The 20,993-nt window shown below is 51.4% G+C and overlaps 1 protein-coding gene across 1 annotated transcript; it reads left to right on the top strand.

Annotated features, from left to right (window-relative positions):
- Positions 1–8,445: 8,445 nt before the first annotated feature.
- Positions 8,446–13,569, top strand: Barhl2 (BarH like homeobox 2). Its single transcript, XM_032916923.1, has 3 exons — positions 8,446–9,347; positions 10,950–11,175; positions 12,927–13,569. The coding sequence occupies exons 1-3, from the start codon at positions 8,732–8,734 to the stop codon at positions 13,237–13,239; spliced, it is 1,155 nt and encodes a 384-aa protein (XP_032772814.1). The 5' UTR covers positions 8,446–8,731; the 3' UTR covers positions 13,240–13,569.
- The last annotated feature ends 7,424 nt before the right edge of the window (positions 13,570–20,993 follow it).

Here is a 20,993-nt window from a genome sequence, read left to right as displayed (position 1 = left end):
CACACATCAGAAAATTCGCCGTGATTATGTTTGCAGTGCTATCAGCACCGATCAATCACGCGCGCGGCCTAATGCTGGAATGCCCGATTCAGCCCGGGACGCAGGCTGCATCTCGCCTGACTGACAGTTTTGGTAATTAAGTGATTGTATAGACCTCTCCGACTGTTCTAACAACCTTGTCAGGGCCGTCTGTGGACAGAACAAGCTGAAATCAATGTGCTTCCTGCTCTCTTGAGCAGTTCTGATCGTGTACTCAGACCGAATGGGGAGCGGGAATCTGACCAAAGGAAAACTGCTATTCTAAATGATCCGGATTAATGGAGGGGGTTGGGTGGAGAAAGTTTACTTCTCGCAGGGAGGAAAGAACCGGAAGCAAGGACCAGGCACCCCTTCTTCGCTGAGCCAGGCTGTGTACCAGAGTGGGGCTCGAAGCCCAGCGAGTTTTACTCAGGGTTCCCAGGCAAGACTGGTGAGCCAGCCCCTCCGTGGGAAGGGCCTTGGAGCTGTACCGTAGTCCCCGAGCCCGGAAGCGGTCAGCTGTGGCCCGCACGCAGCAGCCAGAACTCGGTGGTACATAGGTTTTCGTCTGGATTAGAGGCAGAGGGGCTGGTGGCTCCGTGGAAATGTCATACAGCAGCTTTTAATAAAGGGATGTTCAGATTGTTAGATTTCAGAACCTGAGTTCTGTGTTCCCCGTTTCCCTAGCCGGATTCGCTCCCCCCCCCGCCCCATTCAGGCACACACATCACACCTCCTCTGCGCTTGTTACAAATATGTTACAGATTCAGAGTGATGTGCGCGTGGCGCCAGCAGGAGGGGCATAGGTCTGAGCCTCACTTCCACTCGCCCAGGCCGGCGTCAGGGTGGACCGCCGACCCCCAAGACTAGGCAAAAAGACCCAAGCCTGCCCCCACGGGAGCTTTCTTTACACGTCACCATCTAATCTCAGAATAAAGTACCATTGAAAACGGGAGTGGGGTGGGGGGAGGGGTTTTATGAGTTTCAGGTTAGGAAGATGTAGGATCCCCAACTCTCAGCCGAGGGAGTCGGTGTAAGAGTATTTTAATTCTTACACTCAGGCACTCCCAAACATTAAAATCCCAACCAATTGAAAATACACACACAAATGGAGGAAGGGAAACAAAAATCAATGAGGAGAGTTCAAAGCGTTAGGCGGAGGAGGAGGCTGCCTGGCGCTGGGCTCAGGGCCCAGCGTGAGGTTTGGGTCGGATCGACTGCGTGGAGAGGTTGGTGCCACCCGGCAGACGCCCAGCCGCGCGCGCGCGCGCGCGCGCGTGTGTGTATATGCGTGCTGTGTGTGTGTGTGTGTGTATGTGTGTGTGTATGTGTGTGTGTGTATGTGTATTGGGGGCGGGGGCTTCACACCCGAATTCAGCCCGGCTCCTTGCGGATCTCCCCTCCCCTGCCTGCCAGCCGCCCATCCTCAGAGAGAAAAATGTGAGTGTGGGCACATTACGCACCATTAGGGAGACACTGCGGTTTTAATGTGGCCTAATTAGTGCCGCTAACCGAGCAAATATTATTATATTGAATAATGGTAATACGATGAAAATATTAATGCTTTTGAACTTTGCACAGGGGAGCCGTTCTTCCGGTTCTCCCGGGACACCCGGAGCAAGCTCAGATCCAACAGCAGATGCGATCAGGCGCACCTCCGGGAGAAAGGCAAACCCAAGGCCAGCTCAGACATCTATGTGTCATTTCAAGCACGTAAGCCAATCCTTGGGCCAAGCTACACACCACCCACTACTCCAAAAACCCTCTTCCAAATATGCTCCCCACCCCCTTCCTCAAATGAAGCTAACAAGGAGCAAATCAGGCTGAAGTCCACCCAGGTCTCTTTTGACTGTGCCCCTTTCTGTAATTCTGGAATGTTACACTGGGCGCGCCCCACGTTCAGTCTGAACACAAACTACCAGGCAGGTGGAGTTGGGGATGACTGGGGGCGGGGAGGCGGGGGGGGGGAGCGGAGACTGCTTAATTAGCATTTAAATTCACAGTCCCCCCTCTTATTACTAAAGATTTTCTCTTGGGATTATGGTGAAAAACGGGCAATAAACAATTAGAAAATGAGGAAGGCTCCTCAAAATAAGTATTCTAAGTCTTACTTCTTACAAGATTGCGGGGCCTGACCACGGAGAAGCTAGATGAGAGGCACGCACAGGCAGGCTGGTGTGTGTGTGTGTGTGTGTGTGTGTGTGTGTGTGTGTGTGTGTGTGTGTATCAGTGGTCCAGACCATCACTGTCCCTCACTCTTCCCTCCCAGAACACTCACCCTCTCCTATGGAGCTCCTAGGAGGTGGCTGTGTCTTGTTCTTAAAATGGGTCCTCTTTTTCCTATTTTTGGGTCACACCAGGGGAAGGTCCCGGGAATTTTCATCATCATAGGGTGGTGGGTCGGCTGGGGGAATGGGACTGCGGGATCCTGGGCCGAGAGCGCCCCCTCTCAGGCTGAACTGCCTCATTCCACTGCTGGCGGCCCCCGCTGCGTGTTGCTGTCAGGTCGGAGATGAGCTCTTTCCCAGACAAACTTGGTGTTTCTGCAGCGGAAACGCTGCTTTTCTATGCAACGAACCCCTTACTCCCAAGAGAGAGCGATTGTACTACAAACGGCCCTCTAGACTTGTCCAGTCCCTACCCTCCTGGGGCACCGGCAGGAGGTTCCACAGGCGTTAAGCCCAGACCAGGAGAGCTTTGCTGTCCGCTGTCTAGTGAGAGAGCAGACAGTTTCCCACCCGCAGTGCTAGATCTGGGAGCCCAGCCCCGCCTGCGCCATGGCTGGGGACTGGGCGGGGAGCTTCCAATTTGTTCCAGTGATGACTCTTACTTAATAAGGCGATTGATTAGCGCTCAAAGTGCCGTTTTAATTAGCCGTTTGTTAATTAACGTCGTAAATGAATTTCTCCTCTGATTGGCATCCCCTCGCCCCCAGGATTCCTTCGTCGCAGCCTCTCCAATGTCTTTAACCTCAGGAATTGATATCAGAAGCATTTCATAGATGGCAGGGTTCCTTTATTTTTGTGCCTCACGGTGGCTTTTTAAACGTCTCCAGGAGCTGCTCTCAGTGGACAATGGTTCAGTTTAGAGTGAAATTACTTTTCCTCCCTGCGACCCCCTAGTTTCTTCCCCCACGGTTTCCCGTTGTCACCCCTTCTTTCGCCCTTGAATTTGAAGCGGAGTTTTCTTGGACCTGCTAAGATCATCTAGTTTTCAAAAATTTGGCAATCTAAAAGGAAAAAAAAAAAAAAAAAAGCTGGGGTGAGAGTGGGGAAAGGGGGTATGACTCTGTTCTTCTGGAAGGGTTGCTGGACTATACGTCCTGGACGTAAACTGAAAAATGTGTGCCCTGCTATACTTTCTGAGGTGCAGGTATGGGGGTTGCTTGCGATTGCACCTCCTCTGTCTCCTGCCATTCAAGAGAGATCTCTTGAGCCAGCATATACCTGCTGGTTGTAGCCCAGTCCTGGTCCATTCGTGGATGGCTTTGCACCACCTTACCTTTAGCTACCGTATAAATCTTCCTGGGTCCCACTACTCGAGATACATCCCAGGGTCCTGTTCCTGCTTCTTGTATAGAAAATCTTCCTACTGTACCCCCCCCGTGAGACTTCCCGCCTTCTGTTGAACTCCCACTGTACCAAGTTCATTGTGACAATTCCCAAAACACACAAGCACCTGTCGTAGAACGCACATCCAGTAATGTTTATTAACCAATACACGAATGGGATGGATGAGGAGAAAGTATGGTGGCTACTGCCCCTGGCTGAAAATGCTGGGCCTCGGTGGAAGGGGGTGTTAAAGGCCTTACCAGGAAGCTGGCAGAAGAGGCCCAACTCTCTTTCTCCTCTAGTGTTTCCTCTGAGTGCCCCATGACCACACAACTACGTCTCCAATACATACATAAGTTTCTTTCCCAACTTGCCAGCTTTAATGTTTTGGTAAAGTGATAACTTCTGTAAATTTTAGGATGTCAGAATTACCTCTCAAAACTATCAAATCTCACAGATTATCATTTCAACTCCTTTCTGTTAGAATAACTTTGTTGCTTTTGTTTTTTAACCTTTGACCCTTTGCTCCCAGTCTCCACTCTCCCGGTTTCAGTCTAAGGACCAGAGTGAAGAAAAGACTCCATTTCCTTATTTTCATCTCTCTCTCTCTTTAATAGGTCATTTTTCTAAGCAGATATACATCGGCACCTAAAGAAGTTGGAAATGTATTAATAGGCTGTAAAAAGAGAAAGGAACCTTCCACAAGAGCCCAACCATGAGACTGCAAGGTCAGGCCACAGGTTCGGAATCAGCCTTGGATTGTGGAGAGCCTATTTGTGTGTCCTGCGTCTTTTATAGAAAGAAACAATAGGAGGGTACCTCAGATTGGGGTTCTTGGCGCCGCCCAGTGGAGAAAGGAGCCTTTGCATCCATGTCTGTCAGCGGGCCCTGTTACAGAGATTCTTTAAGTGCTCAAGTGGATATAAGACAAGAAACAACAATTTCAAGTTCATCATAATTTGTTGGTGAATTTCATCAAAATTAAAATCTATTAAAAACCCGAGGTTCCAGTTTAAAAGAATCTCAAAGTTAAGCACACAAAACTCATGGTTTGTGTTTGGATCATTCTTGGGGGACGAGGGGGGGTAACTTCGCTGTTTATTGATGTGTTCTGAAAAACCAGGAATGAAATTGGGTCTCTGTTATTCACAGTTAGCAAATAAACTGCTTTCTGAGCAACAACAACAACAACAAAAAAAACAAAAAAACAAAACAAAAAAACAAAACAAAAAAACCTCCCCCAGTTTAGGTATCTTTTTTTTTTCAAAGAAAGACAAAAAGACAATGAGCATCTGGAGGTAGAAGATTATTCGTACATTTATGTTAGTTTAGCACGTGATTTTCCTGTGTTTAAAACTCAGCTAACGCATCATATCTATTTCCTTGAAAACAAGAGAAATAAATCTGTGTCCCCACCAGACAGGGTCTCTCTAAATAGCCCGGGGTGTCCTGGAACTCACTGTGTGGATCGGGCTGGCCTAGAACTTAGAGGTCTGCCTCTGCCTCCAGAGTACCAGGATTAAAGGCATGCATCACCACACCCCGATGGATTTTGATTTTTTTGGAGATGAAAAGTGAGGTTTTTTTTTTTCTTTTTGCCACAAAATGCCTTTTTGGGTATACATTACATATACTCTCTTTTTTAAAAAAATGATAACAAAACAGATATGTATCTGGGGTGGGGGAAGCACTGAGGAAAGTTAACCCTAGCTCTGGGGGATTTGTTCATTAAGATTGTCCCCTTTGATTTTTGAGGACATTCCTCGCATTCCCTGGGACCCCAATCACATATTCTCCTCACCACAATTGCTTCGGGAGACTAAGAGCTAACCTCTCCAGCCCTAGAATATTTGATGTTGACTTTTCTTTCAAAATATAATCGGAACCATTATAGCTGGGACCTACTGAATTTGCTTTGGAGTTTCATGAAACATGGAACCCCCAACCCCTACACACACACACACACACACACACACACACACACACACACACACACGCCCTCCTCTCCATCTTTTCGTAGATCATATCCCCATCGCCTCCCTGCCAATGTTGCGAATTATTCCAAGAAAAACACCCTGCCGACCTGCCCCGCGCAAGCTGTGCCGTCAGCCTTTGGGCTCTTGAGTCATTGTCGGCGTTGGAACAAAACAAAAACAGGCTTAAATGAATTATTTATCAAGGTCGAGAATAATTGATTTGTGCAGGGCCGTCAGTGCTGGATTTTTAAATGCTTCCTCCCCTCCTCGCTTCCGAAAGCTGGCTGTGAATTGGGGCCCCCAGCGAGAGAAGGAGCGCTTCATTTGGATTGTTGTTGGGTGATGTCAGAAAGGAAACTCTAATCAATAACCGACCAGGAAGCAAGAGTATCATTTGCCCGCACTCTCCTGCAGCCCAGGCACCCATGCACTGTCAACTGTGCCAGAGGCTCAGGGTGCCAAGGCCGTCCATCCCATCCGGGCCCTTGGAGTCTGAGATCAGTTGCCTCAGTGAGATCAGACCCCAGCTCGTGGTCACAACCTTTGAAGGGAAGGCCAAGGCCTAACTTGGGAGGGTCTGCAGGGCCAGCACCTAGTTCTGGCACCAAAGGCTAAAGACTCTGAGACTCCAGGGTAGACAGGCCGGTCGCCACCCACGGGGCGAGCCACGTGGCTATAGAGGGGTTCCCGGATCCCTCAGGCAACCAGCGTCTTGGTTGGCTTCAGCTCACAACAACCCCAGTTCCCAGATAAGTAAATGTCTGCTCGCCTCCTGAGAAAGGAGAGAGCGGTCTGGATGTGTACGCCTTGGTAGCCTCCGTTCTTTTTCAGAGACAGCAGGACGATAAATGACACCACGATGGTAGGAAACAGCTCAACATTCTCTCAAAATAACGCCACCCCCACCCCTCTCCACCGGATCAAAGACCTAGATGTCCTTAGGAGGAATCACCACCCACCTCCATTTTCCAGATCTGGGACTCACAACCGGAGGAAGCAAGATCTCAGGAGGTCATTTGCCTCCGGGATACCTCTCAAGAGGGTCCTCAGCAAGGAGAAAAAGGAAGAAAGAAAGAAAGAGAAGAGAGAGAGAGAGAGAGAGAGAGAGAGAGAGAGAGAGAGGAGAAGAGAAGAGAAGAGAAGAGAAGAGAAGAGAAGAGAAGAGAAGAGAAGAGGAAAGAAAAAGGAAAGGAAAAAAGAAAATAAGAAAAGAAAGCGATGTCCATTATCGTGACTAAACCCCGTCCTTTACTGACATCATTCTACACAGGCACGGAAACGATGCCAACCACTCAGATTCATAAGGTTCTTAAAAATGGTAATTTGGAGTAAAATGTAACTCAAAGAACTTTGAATCATTCATTAGCACCTTATAATTACTCTGCTAATTAGGTTGACACGGCACTTAATCAGGAGTAATACGCCGTCTTGTCACTGGCGCTTCCCATTACTCTGACATTCAACAAGAGACAGGTTGGAGACGTCCTGGAAAAAAGAACGCAAGTTGATACCCTCCGACAAGGCGGCGGCGTCACAGTCGCGCTCCAGGTCCCAAATGGATCCGCGGTGACTGTTTCCTTTCCCAAAACGCGGCCTGCCACAGTGGGGAGGGCACGGAAGCACGGAGGGAGGAGCGGCGGGGGCGCAGGCTGGACTGGCCACCGGGTTCCCGGGGTCCCACAGCAGCCGGACACCGCGGGGAACCGCAGCTGCTCGCAGCTGGAGAAGGCCTCTGCCCCGGGTTTATCCCGGCTCGGGAGAAAGTGCTTGGCCCGGCATTTCTGCCAGCACCGGCTCTGGCTGGAGACAAAGCGAGATTCGGAGCCAAAGGCCGGGTCCTCCCCGACAGGGAGTCAAGGATGTAGCCCGGGTTCTGCGCCTCTGCTGGATCTGCTACCTGGCTGGACCGAGCTGGAGTGCACCGGCTCCTGCAGGGAGAGCGGAGCTCAGGGGCTGCAGGCGCGTGCGGAGCTCTGGTCCTGGGTGTCAAACACTTCCCCGTGGGGTCCCCTAGCACCCCCTTCCCCTGCTCCTCGTGTTTCCGCTCTGCTCAAGCGTGCTTGGGAACCGTGCGAGCGTGGCCGCGCTGCAGGCCACCGGGAGCCGCGGGATCCTTTTGCCCTTCGCGGCCTCTCCACTCACCCTCCAACACTTAGCACGGGCACATCTAAGGTTCGGGGTACCGCGTCCCCGCGTCCCGCCCAGGGGTTCCCTTCTCCAGGGCCCCCTCTGGCCTCTCCCCATCTCCCTGGCCGGGCACTGGTTACAGTGGGTACCATTTGGACCCCTGGAGTAGGCGTTGGGCTCAGGGCTGCGGGCACACCGAGGTTCGGGTTCTCAAAAGAGCAGCGGGGTTCGAGGCGCGCTGCTGACGGGCTGGCCAGGCGCGCGCCCATTGGCTCCCGGCACGCCGGCGTCGCTCGCTGGCACGCAGCGGCCAATGGGGCGCGGGGCCCAGGCGGCGGGGGCGCGGGCGGGGAGCGGCGGCGGGGGCCGTGACGTCACGGGAGGGGTCGGCGCCGCCCGCGAGCCCGCGGATGACAAGCCAACGCGCGGGGCAGCGGCGGGAGTCGCCGGGCGCCGCCTGTCCGCGGTCTCCTGCGCCCGCGCTTGCTCCTTCGCTGCTTCACCTCCTCCCGGGGCGGTGGCGGCCGCGTTCGCTCCGCAACTTTCCAACAAAGTTCAGAAACTCGACTCCGGGACGGCCGGGTCACGCACGGCGGTCACCTCCGGGGCCGCCTGGGCTTAGCGGTCGCTGCACCTGCCCAGGCCGCCGCCGCCGCCGCCCGGGATCGGGCTGTGGGCAGACCCAGGCGGCGGCGGTGGCGGTGCAGGTGGCGGCGGCGGGTCGCTCCCGCGGCCAGCATCTTAGCCTCGGTGCGGGGCCGCCGCCGCCGCCGCCGCCCACGTGCGCGGTGGTCCAGCGGAGCGCACCCTCCTTCTTGTGGCATTTGGGGGCTTTCCCCTCTCATTTTTTTCCTTTTTACTTTTCGTATAAGGGGGGAAAGTTGAATCGAAAGTGCCCACCAATTGCCACCTCCCCATTATCCTTCATTCCCGCCCCACTTTTTTTTTTTAAAGCAGTGTCAACGTTTTTTAGTGTCTATTTTGTTTTACGATCGATAGTTTCCCTTGTTTGGTCCCGGAGGCGGCTGATCCGCGGAGTGGCGTGGACCTCATGTAGAAATGACAGCAATGGAAGGGGCCAGCGGGTCGAGTTTTGGAATAGACACGATTTTGTCCGGTGCCGGTTCCGGCAGTCCTGGCATCATGAACGGAGATTTCCGATCGCTCTGTGAAGCGAGGACCACGGATTTTAGGAGCCAGGCCACCCCGTCACCCTGTTCGGAGATTGATACCGTGGGAACGGCGCCCTCTTCACCGATCTCGGTCACCCTGGAGCCCCCGGAGCCGCATCTTGTGACAGACGGACCCCAGCATCACCATCACCTCCACCACGGCCAACAGCCACCGCCACCGTCCGCGCCCCCCGCGCAAAGTTTGCAGCCTTCGCCCCAACAGCAACCGCCGCCGCAGCCGCAGTCTGCAGCCCAGCAACTGGGCTCGGCCGCCGCGGCCCCCAGGACTTCCACCTCTTCCTTTTTAATTAAGGACATCTTGGGAGACAGCAAACCCCTGGCGGCTTGTGCACCCTACAGCACCAGCGTTTCTTCTCCTCATCACACCCCGAAGCAGGAGAGCAACGCGGCGCACGAGAGCTTCAGGCCAAAGCTGGAGCAGGAGGACAGCAAAACCAAGCTGGACAAGAGGGAAGACTCCCAGAGCGACATCAAATGCCACGGTGAGTTGCTCCGGAGCTGCCCGGGTCACTTGAGTGACCGCCCGCCGAAGGAGAGGGGCCTAGGCTTGCGATTCAGCAACGCACCTTAAGTTCTGTGGGTTACATTTCTGCCCCGCGACCTTCACCGCCATCCAGCTCTGTTCTTTGTTTTCTTAATTTTAAATGTGCTGGGAAGAGGGTGGCAGCTGGGAGAGATAGGATGGGAGACACTTTTCGTTGAAAACAGGGGCGGACTTGGGATTTTTTTTTTTTTTTTCTTTTAGCTGAGACCTTGGGAATGGGGAGTGGGAGGGGGTGGAGAGAAGCTGATAGATAGCTGTGGTTGTCTAGGTCTGTGACCACAATTCGATGTTTATTTTTGAATGCAAATACCACCCTAATATTTTCCAAATGCCATCCACCCCCCCCCATTATTTTCTAAATGCTACCACAGGAATTGTCTGATTTAACGTTGGAAATTTTTCCAACATTATTACAGGAGCAATTTATTTTTACTGGCTGGCGATTAATACAGAAAACCATAGTCCGTTTTTAAGAACACCTTTCTCACCAGTACCCTTCTTCTGGCCCTCTCCAATAACAAAATATTTACGAAAACTAAATTTCATGGAACTGAATGGTTTTGTAAAATCAAGACAACAGTGGAAATTATCTTTTAGTAATCTGTTTTCTTTTTGGACAATTTCAATTTCAAAAGTAGCTGTTCTGGTCTTTGCATTGCAAAAGATTTTAAAACACAGGGAGGCCCCCCTCTTTACTGGTATAATAATAATAATAATAATAATAATAATAATAATAATAATAATAATAAGTTATTAATGCTTAATTCTCTGGTAAAGATTGCTGTCTAGAAGGTAGGACGCGGGCTCTTCACTTTACTGCTTATAGCATTAGCATAATAGTGCCCCAAACAGATGTACAGTCTGGTCTGGCTATTTCTCGTTCACCAACCTCCCCAGTGGGTCAATTAGAGAGATTACTGTTCTTCCTGCAGGGAAGATCAAGGAGGACTGCACAAACCGGTACAAACAGAGGGGGATTGACATATCGATTTCCCAGCATTTCAGCAGAAAACCAAAGTTGACAAACAGGACCCGGAAATTTCTGCGCTGTCACCTGGATGGGCTCAAGTGTTTTCTGAGCTCAGTTCAGTGTCTGGGTGACACTGGGTGACATGTTCTCTCTGAGGTTTGCAAAGGACCCGAGACAGAGGAGGTCTGCAGAAAGCTTGAGTCCAACATTTTCCAAATGCATCTCGAAAAGAAACAAAGGCATCTAAGTTCCAGCTATCGGGAAAAACATTAGAGCAGCATGACAGCGTCTGTCTGTCTTGAGAACAGGGCAGACAGGCTTTGGAGAGTACCTAATAAAGAGCGTCCCTCTGAAAACAATAAAGAGGGGGCATGCAACCTCCTCTCAGATCTCAGACCAGAGAAAACTAGAAACAGGAGATCAAACACACTCTAAACTCTCTTGGGCCTCTCTGCTCTCCAAGGCCCAATAAAGGGTGTGGGGTGTGTGTGGAGGTGTATGCCAGGTGGGCACTCCTCTCTTCTGAGGTTCAGGCTGACTTACAGAGCCCTGTCGCTGTTTCTACCCTAGGAACAAAGGAGGAAGGAGACCGGGAGATTACAAGTAGCCGAGAGAGTCCCCCTGTGAGAGCCAAGAAACCTCGAAAGGCCAGGACAGCTTTCTCGGACCACCAGCTCAATCAGCTGGAACGTAGCTTTGAGCGGCAGAAGTACCTCAGTGTACAGGACCGCATGGACCTGGCGGCCGCACTCAACCTCACTGATACCCAAGTCAAGACGTGGTACCAGAACCGCAGGTGAGGAGAGCTGCCGAGTCCCTGCCAGCCAGGTCCTTAACGCTTTCTCTCCCGCCCTCTGGAGACAGAGTCAGAGGGTCTGTAGTGGGCGCTTTCAGGCAGAGGTCAGGCACACATCCAAATGGGAGCGGCTAAGGGCACGGGAGGGTTGAATACTTTTGTGCTCTAAATGTCTTAACATTCGGTTCTTTTCCCTCCGAAACTCTCGGTGCCACAGTTTCCCCCATTTTGTCCTCAAACAGACCAAGCTACACTCAGATTGAAATATCTGTGTAGCTGACACCCAGGATAAGTCTGTGTGCACAGAGTACCCTTAGAACTGCCACAGGCGGGCTCCAAATGTCTGCACCAGGCCACAGGACCTAGCTATTGAAGTCTCTACAGAGCTGCCCCACCAGCCTTGGCTTAAATGTTAGGCAGTTGGGAAAGCCCAGGTCCAAGCCTTGGTTGTGACGACTTAGAAGACCAGGGAAGCCCATCTGGGTTCGAATTGGACTGGAGGCCTTGGGCTGGAGATTCAGGCAGCTGGTTGAACATCCACGAGTGTACGCGGGGGAGGGGGCGGGGGATGTCTGTCCCCTGTCCTGGCTGTTTCTGCAGTCTCATAAAGAGAAAGGGTGGGGAGGAGGGCACAAACTCTATCCCACACGACTGATTAAAAGAAGACATTAGGAAAGTGTCTGGCCTCACCCTGGAGGCTAGGGACAGACTTGGGCGATAGGAGTTGAGGTTAAGTCCCGTTTCCACACCTGGTGATAAACTCTCTGGGCTCAATTCTCTGCCCCCTCTGTCGTTTGTGTCCTAATCGTTCATAAGTGGGGTTGGAAATGCCCGTCCAGTTGTCATCTTACCATAATTTTCTGTCTCATTACATACGGTTTCAGCCACCCTAATTCTGTCGGAGAACATTAGTGTCATCTGTAGCCAATTTAAAACCAGCGACATGTTTATTAATTTGGCTGGAACTGCTGGGTATAGATGCCCCACCAAGCCTGTCTGCCTTCCTAGGGCGTTTGAGTAAAAACCTCTCTCCTAGCTCGGTGCAGTGGGGAGAGGGGAGGCCCAAAAAAAGTGGATCACGAGGTTTAAGCACTACTTTCTCTTTAAGGAGAAAAATATCTTGAGATCCATTTCCTTTCACCTAGAGTGGTCAGGAGGCACCGCTCCCTAGGGAGAGCTCACTCTCAAACGAATTCCAGTTTTGAACCTTGTCGCCCTGCTGCCCTAAGCCTGTACTGCCTGGCCAGACTTAAGGAAGAATTGTCCCGGCAGCCTTGGAGAGTGCAAACCCGGAGTATCAGCTGCCCTTTGTTTCTGGTTTTGGTTTCCTTGGGTGCGATGGGGGAGGGGCCGAGAGCCAACCTTTTAGAGATCTCCGGTCGGAGAACATTGGAGGAGAATTGGAGGAACCTAAGGAAAGCGGCTGGTGGAGAGATGGGATCTCATTTGGCCCCCAGGAAAGTTGCAGGACGTAATTAAATCGTGGGGGCAGAGAGTAGGGCAGAGGGCCAGAGAAGGCAGCGAAGCTTGTATGATTCCACCTCCACATGGAAGATGTAGTTTGGAGAACTGATTGCGGGTTTAGGCCGTCCTAAGAGCGTGTGGGTGAAGCGGGGGAAGGAGACCTGCATTTGGGGTTCCCCAGGCCTTCCTTGAGTAGGGAGGGTAGGAGAGAGAGAGAGAGGAGCTGCGGGGACGGTGCCGGGATCGTCCTCCGCAGCCGCCGCCCGCGCCCACCCGATTTCTTTCAGAACCAAGTGGAAGCGGCAGACTGCAGTGGGCCTGGAGTTGCTTGCCGAGGCCGGGAACTACTCCGCGCTGCAGAGGATGTTTCCGTCGCCTTATTTCTACCACCCAAGCCTGCTGGGGAGCGTGGACAGCACGACGGCGGCAGCGGCGGCCGCGGCCATGTACAGCAGCATGTACCGAACTCCTCCTGCACCCCATCCGCAGCTGCAGCGGCCACTGGTGCCCCGCGTGCTCATCCACGGCCTGGGGCCTGGGGGACAGCCGGCCCTCAACCCTTTGTCCAACCCCATCCCAGGCACCCCGCATCCCCGGTGAGGAAGGAGGGACAGTGCAGCCCGAGCAGCCCTCCAGGTTTCCACCCGGCCCCGGACAGCTGCCCCGCCTCTCCCCGCACCAAACCGACAGGAATAGAGGCAGACGAGTAAAGGGGGGGAGCTCACCGGTGGGCTGGGGTCCCCAAGGACCGGCCAGCCCTCTGTTCTCCATCTGCCCCCTCAGAGGCAGGGCCGCAAAGCTCCCCAACAGTGTGACTGGAGAAAATACTGACCCCACTGAAAGTGCAACCAGTAAGTGAAAACACCCACCCACCCACACACACAAAAACGAACCCTCGAGTTCTTTTTTTTTTTTTTTTGAAAAAAAAAATGACTTTAGGGACAAGCAGCAGGGAGGGAGGGGGGGGGGCTAATAGGGGATGGGAGAAGGGATGGAGAGGAGCCTTCGGGCAGAGAAAATTGTTGCTGGACAGAAGCCTGAAGTCCACCCCCCAGGCAGAAAATGGTACCCTGGACATCCGGTCTGCCTCAGAGCAGAGGAGGGTGACGGAGAACTTTGCACTGATTTCTCATGAGCTTTTTTTTTTTTTTCTTTTTGAAAAGTGGCATGCTACATAATATGAAAAAAATGTACATTTGAAAGACTGAGCGATAAGTGATATATCATATTTATTATATGTTGTCCAAAAAAGAGTCACTTATATACGTCAGTTATAACATGAGTTTTCTTTTCATGTCTTTTTGATTCAGTAAAATAAATGCTTAGACAAAAGTATAGATTTTTTGTGATTGAAAATTACAAAAATAAAGTTTATCTTTTTTTAACAAGCGATGAAATCCCAGGGAGCTGATTTTACTTTTTAAAAAAATGCACCGATTATGAAACGAGTAACCTGGGCGCATAAAATATCCCTCCAGTAGTAGTGTACAGGATCTGTCCAGACTCAGGATCTGGCTTGTAGACAGCCTGCTCCGTTCCAGGTGCCCGCCTCTTCTGAGCCATGTAGACTACTGTGTAGTGTCTGCCTTTTTCGAAGAATGGTTTAAAGAACGAACGCTTGTTTGTGGTCTGTTAGTGCTAACTAAGTAGGCAGCTGAGTTTCCCTGCTGTTCCCGCTTAGATGTGTAGATTTTGCGGTGTGTGTGGATTCGTCAGCGTTCCCCTCCCTTTCTAGAGCTCTTCCTGGGGCTGAGAGTGTCCCCGAGCACTGGCCAGCGAAGCCAGCAGGAGCTGGGCGGCAGGCGGACACTAGGCCGGCCTTGCAGCTGTTCAGCCGCCTGCGGCTGGGCGCCCGCACTGCCGGACAGCCTGCGAGCGGGAGGCTGTGGGCCGAGCAATTAGGAATCCCCGGGGGACGCCGAGTGCCCCGCTAACAAACCCTTGTCGCCGCTTTGATCCTTGCCTTCTTAGTCCCCCAACGGCGACCTTCTAGCCTCCCCAGCCCCTCACCTAGTCTCTCGCCCTAATGAGTTGTGCTTGGATCTGCGAAGCGGGAACACGACGTCAAACTCTAGTTGAGACAAGCTGGCCAAGCCTTTTATCTGTGCTTCTGGAAGGGCTGGCACCCAAAATGAAAGACCCTGCCCAGCTTGTAGAGAGGAGGCCCTTGAGGTCCTCGCGCGCGCGCGCGCGCGCGCGCGTGTGTGTGTGTGTGTGTGTGCCCCCGCGTGTACCAGAGCCACAGCTTGATTTGGGGCTGCAGGTGCCCAAGGCCAGGCGGACTCTACCAAATCGAGCATTAAGGATTGCTTTAAAAAAAACTGTGGGGCTGAGGGACAGACTGAACTACACAGCTACAGAGCTATTCATGTTCCTACTTAGTGTCAGGTCCCTTCCTCAGCAGTGGGGTTGGGGGTGTGGGGGTGTGGGGGTGGGGAACCTGATCCTTCCTATGTGAGCACTCTCCAGTCTCAGCGCTCTGACAAAGAGGCCAGAGAAGCAGCTAATCCACGTCCAGACCTGGCCTCCAACTTAGCTTGGGGCTTTAAACTTCGGTTTAAAAAAAAAAGTTAAAAAAAATGTAGTGATGTGGAAATGTAAACTGAAGAGGGGTGGGAAGGAAAACGGGAGGAGAGAGGAGAGAGGAGAGAGGACAGAGGAGAAAGGAGAGAGGAGAGAGAACAAGGAGGAAATGGCCTCGGGCGCCTGCATCAGACCAAGGCTAATTAGGGAGTGGCTTGCAGATTTCACCCCAGCTCATCAGTTGAATCAAAACGGTCTTGGTCTTTTTATAATTCTAACTAGAGTCTGGGTTGGCCCTTCTAAATTCTATTTTTATTTTTATTTTTTTTTCTGCTGAGCGGGGACAAACTCAGACAGCTGGACGTGGTGGGAAATAGGATGTCACCCTGTTCCGTGGAACGGTCCAAAGCCTGGGTACGCAACGGACATCCCTGGCGCATCCTAGCATTGGTTGGATTTTGCAAAAATCAAGTTTTAATAGTTTGTGATGATTTGCCTAGGCCTATAAAATCATTTTCTTAGGTGTGAGGACGCTAAATATCTTCTGTTCACACTGGAACCGTGTCTGGTAAATTCAGGGCCAAAGAAGTTTGCCCAGGAGAGCACAGGTCTCCGTGGAGTTATCCAGTGTCTGGTAGGGGAATGTAAGAGCAAACTTTCCGAGGCAAGGCTTTGGCCAGTGGCCCTTTCGCCCCCCCCTGCTGGGGAGTCAGCCCTGGTCATTCCCCCTCAAGCTTGAACTTGGCTCTGTGGGTGGTCAGTGCCTGGGTAGCTCTTTCCACTGATGGTTGGAACTGTTTTGCCTACATCGAAATTTCTGCAGGTTCACCTTTCTCTATAATTTAGTTTTCTCGCATCTCCTAAACCACGTGTTTGAAAATGTCCACCCTTCTTTTCTCCACTTGTTTTGGTCTTGGCTACTTGCTGTTCAACACAGATCCTGAGATTGGGTGTTGCAAGAGGAGTTGTTCTGGGGAGAAAGTTGGGTACCAAGTTCCTTTCTCTCCTTCAACCTGGCTGCAAAAGAGACCTTTCCAGGTATCCTAAAATCCCAAGTCTGGAAAATACTGCTTACAAGTCAAGAACAAAACTAGTTCATTCCTTTACAAGGGTGTGTGTGTGTGGTTCCCTTCGTGCTTTTGTGCTTTCCCAGTTAAAATTAGGGGGCTGTGAGGTAAGAATGGAAGGGCAAGGGAATATGTCTTTCCACAGGAGACTTAGCTGGCTAAGGACTTGCCTGAGTGGCTGTCATTGGGGGGTAGCTGCACTTTTTGTCTTTCAGCTGTCTGAAGGGCAAACCGTGGCTGGTCTCTGGACTAAGTCTAGACAAACAGCAACTCCTGGTGAATTCTTTGCCTCCCACCAGAACACAGGAAAATGGACCTGTTTCAGAGAGATGCTTAAACACCTCAAAAGGTCCATCCTTGAGGCTTGCTGGCCCGGGATCAGCCAGGGGAGTCTGGCAAGTGCAGTATAAATAATCAGTAATCTACTTGTTAAGGAAGAGGTTAAACTCTCTGGCCAGCAGCCAGTCACTGCAGCCCAACCAAGCTATTTTCAATAATTTGCAAAGTAACACTTGCTGCTTGGCTCCAGCCCCAGAAAATATATTTACCACCCTGTATCAATTTATTTTTGCTCCCCCCCCTCTTGAAAGGAAAAGCCCACACAGTGCAAATTAGACAGCCAATTTCCTGTGTTGCTGAAAAAAAAAAAAAAACAACCCAGTTTATCCTTAAACAAAGTCTATCCCTTCCTCCCACCCAAAATCTGCCTCTGCCTAGGCAACCCATCAGGAGAGTAAGTTCGACTCCCACCCCTTAAACAAGGTGGCTTGGGACTAGTTTGGTTGGTTATATTTTTAACTTTCTAAAAACATTGGGAAAAGCCCTCCCCAGGGCTAGGGAAACTTCAGTGCTTGTTAAACCATGAGGTTACAAAGAATACACTGGAAGAAAAAGCCAGGCAGGGCTTGAAGTCAGCAAGCTTGGAGAACAAGCCCTGACTTTTCACCACACACAAACAGGTCAGGAGAAGATAAACCAGGCTTTCCTGGGCAGCTTTGAACCCTTGTTGGGGGAAGCTGGCCCACCCTGTGTCCTGGTGGCTGACCACAGGCAGTTGTGGGCGAATGGGGTCATCTCCAGGGCTGACCCTGGATGAACTTCTTTAGGAGTCTTCTCTCACTTTGTTTGAGAATACTTTCTGGGGGGTCTTTAGTCTTCTCTGTCACTTGAGTATTTTTTTTTTTTGAGTTGGGTCCCAGTGCTCTTCCATATCGCCTGTAGAAGACAACTTGCTTCTGTCTGAACGGGAGTAGGTGTGGAAACCCAGACTGGGTGTTGGTAGGCTCCAGGGCTGTCTGAGAAAGGGAGATGTCACTGGCCGTTTGCTGTTGGAAAACTAGCCCCACTTTCTTAAGGGGGGATGGGAAGACTCAGAGGACGTCTTTGCCTCGCTTCGAATGTGAAAGGCCTCAGCCATTTTGAGCCTTTTTGGGTGCGCTGCCATTCTGTTTCTTCCTCTTTACCTCTTCTTGCCTGTCCCTCCTCCGGGCGATCTCCCAGGTTCTCTTTCCTAGCACCACAGACAGCTCCCGGTCGCGCAGTGGGGCGGGTTCCAAGGGCTGGCGGTTCCAGGCACGGCCCAGGCTGCTATTAAGGGTGGGGTGGGGAGGGTGCCCGCGGTGGGGGTGGGGGTAGGTCCGGGGGTGATTACAAGGAACCCTCCCCGGCAGCGCTTCCTGATTAACTCGAAGTCCGACGGGGTCACATTCCAAAGAACACAGTCTACAGATCAATAAAAGTAATTCAAAAATCTCAAAGATCTGGGGGTAAGTAGCTCTCTGCGACAGATCAACTCTTAACCACCTCCCACTTAATAAGTTCTTAACGGAAGGCTCCAGAGCTCTGCAGCTCCGACAGCCTGTGCGCCCCGGCCGCCGCGAGGTCTCCCGTGGAACCTGCTCCCGGGGCTTTTCTGCTTCTGTCGAGCGTGGTCTCCGCAGCTGCAAGCCAAGGACAAGCTCTGAGGAGGAGGAGGTCGAGCCAAGCGGGGTCCAGGGTCTGCAGAGCTTCTCCCTCCCCGTGTGCTCATGACTCTTCGCGACCGTCAGATCAGCGACAGAGGGTTTCCCGGATGGGAAGCCTTGAAAGGAAAACAGCGTCGCAAACGTGAGGCTGAACGGGCCTTGGCCCTCGATGCTGCCCGTGGGAGGGCATGGCCCTGCGCCACTCCCGGCCCGGGCCGCGCAGAACGCACCAGGCGCTGGCGCCTCCAAGTCCCCGTAGCTAGGCGCGGGGTCCCTGTGCTTGCTTGGCCTCGGGGCAGTCTGGCGGCCTGTAAGTTCCGGTGCTGGTGGTGACAAAGGTGACAGATGAGTATCAGGATGATTGTCTGGGAAAGGCACCTATAGATAGACCTGGGTCAGAAATCCAGACTTTTTTTTTTCTTTCAGGAACAGTCCTCAGGATGGCCTCCAGAGCAGTGTTGTGAGTTGCAGAGGGAATAAAAAGTCTCCATCTCCCGGGAAGATAATAAAAATAAGCTCTGTAGCTCCCTGCATCAGAACCCACCTCCTGCTTCACTCTCTCTGAGAGCTCAGAACTACCTGACGGTTAAAACCTTTCTTCAGTCGTCTTCAACCTTCTGGCTCCTTTCTCTCTCTTTCTAGCTGGGTCGGAGGGATGGAAAGGTTAATGGAAATTAGGAACTGACCGGGGGTTTTAGGAGTTTGAATTGTCCACGATTGTGGGTTCAGGCACCATTGGGGATCAGGATTTTCCCCAAAGCCTGTGAAGACTGAAGGAAGAGGCACTCAAAGGCCTCAATTAGGTCTTGTCTCCGGGAAAGAGGAGGCATGCTTTCTAGAGAGCAATTGGAATTTATAATACCGCTGGTGGTGCACTCCTAAGCCACAAAAGTAGAGGGCCCTGTGGAAGGCAAACTCCTGTAAGCACCGTTGGCTGGGTGTTAGGAAACAGCTTGCAAGACTTCGCTTCCCACAGTATCACGGAGAAGCCAAGCTGTGTGGGACGGTGTTCAAATAGTCTCAGGGCAGGTCTCTTTCAGACAGGGCGCGTTTCCTGCTGAGTGAATAGGCTTTTTAATGATTTAGTTTTAAATGGACTTGCTAGTAGGCCCAATTTGATTAAAAATTGTCCTAATATTACCCACAAGATGAAAATAATATTTGGTGAAACCACTAAACCTACCTCTCAGCTTCTTGAACGAACGGTTGCCCTCCTGAAGGCTGGGTATTTGTAGATCTAAGGCGAAAGAAAGGGTCGAGTCCTAGTATCAGCCGTTTCTCATTGAGATTCAGGACCATTTAACACAAGACTTTATCTGTCCTGTTTTCCGTAAATAGTTTATTAGTAGAAGTTGCAAATAGAGTGTCATTAAATTAAGATTTTAAAAGGGACATAGGTATCCTCACTGGCCTCGAGTGAAGACACTGCTTAGTATAGGTGATTAAAGAGTGTCACATCTTTCCTTGCTATGCAGAGATCGATTGGACCAAAAACTCACACACAACACAAATTGACGGACCCACGCACTTTTGTCTTTTTTTCTTTGCCTTTGAAATTTCTGGCAGTCCACATTTTCAGACGTTCCCATGAATCTCTAGGTTTACGTCAGAGCTAACTACCAAAAGGCAGTTCTTTCCACCTCCGCCTGCTGTGTCGCCTGGTGCTGGTGGCTGTGCTAGTCCCGCCTACCGTAGTCCCGTCCAATCAGAGCACAGCAACCTCAGCGGTTTGTGCCAGTTGCTGGATTCCTTTCTTCGCTTCCGTTTGTTTGAGTGGGGAAGAGGCTACCCAGACTGCAGAGCCAGACTGCAGAATCGAGGCCCATACTTCCCTTTCCTGTTTTCCTCTCTCTTTTACTCCCTCTTACTTTGTTTAACATTCTTTGCCCCCTTCAGTGCCCGAGGATGCCATCAGGCAAGTGGGCAGTGCCATCTGCCTTCTCTGGGGTCTCATCATCCCTGTAAAAGGCCCAATTATTTTCACATACCGAAAGCACACCCACAAAGACACTTATTAGGGTAGAATTGGCCTTCCCGCCCCGTTTACGACAGTAATAGCTGCTTTCATCCCTGGGATGGGAGGCAGATATGCTGGCTGCTGTGGAGGAAAACCTCTGGCCGGTTTACTGGGAGGTGAAGGCCAGTCAGAATGAAGTTGAGACCCAGAGGGTCTGTTTTGCTCTTCCTTTTCCTGCTTCATTTTTGTCCCGATGTTAACTTTGCTTTTGCATATGTGTCGGGGTGTTTTAACGAAAGCAAAGGTGACAGGTTAAACATCCATACAGAGGGGATGTTAATGAAAGGGGCGGGGCGCGGGGAGGACCAAGCTTAAAAGTGCACTGGCTATTATTAATTAATTTTTGGGTCAAGTTTTTGAAACTTGCAAACTATTCAAAACACAACACCCCCAAGCCAGCACCCCGGGGAAGGAGCCTTTTCCTTGGCAAGATGTTTTACAGGGATCAGGTGCCTCATCCCTCAGGGTTCACAGTTTTTACTTGATTCTGCTCCGAAATTTGGCAGAAGGATGCATCCAACAGATGGTTTGTAAGCCGAACCGATCTTGACCCAAACTCAGACCTGGAAAGAATCTCAAGTTGTCTGGTTGGACACCAGCTGGACGCTTCAGGTCTTTCTACAGTGTATTTGCTTAGTGGCTTCCTCTTTTTAATCCGCGTGGCCTCCTCCACCTCAGCCCCCAAGGAGAGATAAGAAAAACCGGAAGAAGAAACTGTAGGATTACAGATGACCAAGAGATAACTCTACGCGGCCGACACCTACCTGAGGCAGAGGAAATGGA

Source organism: Rattus rattus, chromosome 11 (genome assembly GCF_011064425.1).
Source record: "Rattus rattus isolate New Zealand chromosome 11, Rrattus_CSIRO_v1, whole genome shotgun sequence".
Taxonomy (NCBI): Eukaryota; Metazoa; Chordata; class Mammalia; order Rodentia; family Muridae; genus Rattus; species Rattus rattus.
This window is presented reverse-complemented; position numbering and strand designations above follow the sequence as displayed.

Excerpts from the sequence above, each read along its gene's own strand:
- Barhl2 (XM_032916923.1), top strand. The coding sequence starts at position 8,732 with ATGACAGCAATGGAAGGGGCCAGCGGGTCGAGTTTTGGAATAGACACG. Across the intron at positions 9,348-10,949 it reads GAGCGACATCAAATGCCACG|GAACAAAGGAGGAAGGAGAC; the intron begins GTGAGTTGCTCC and ends TTTCTACCCTAG. Across the intron at positions 11,176-12,926 it reads ACGTGGTACCAGAACCGCAG|AACCAAGTGGAAGCGGCAGA; the intron begins GTGAGGAGAGCT and ends GATTTCTTTCAG.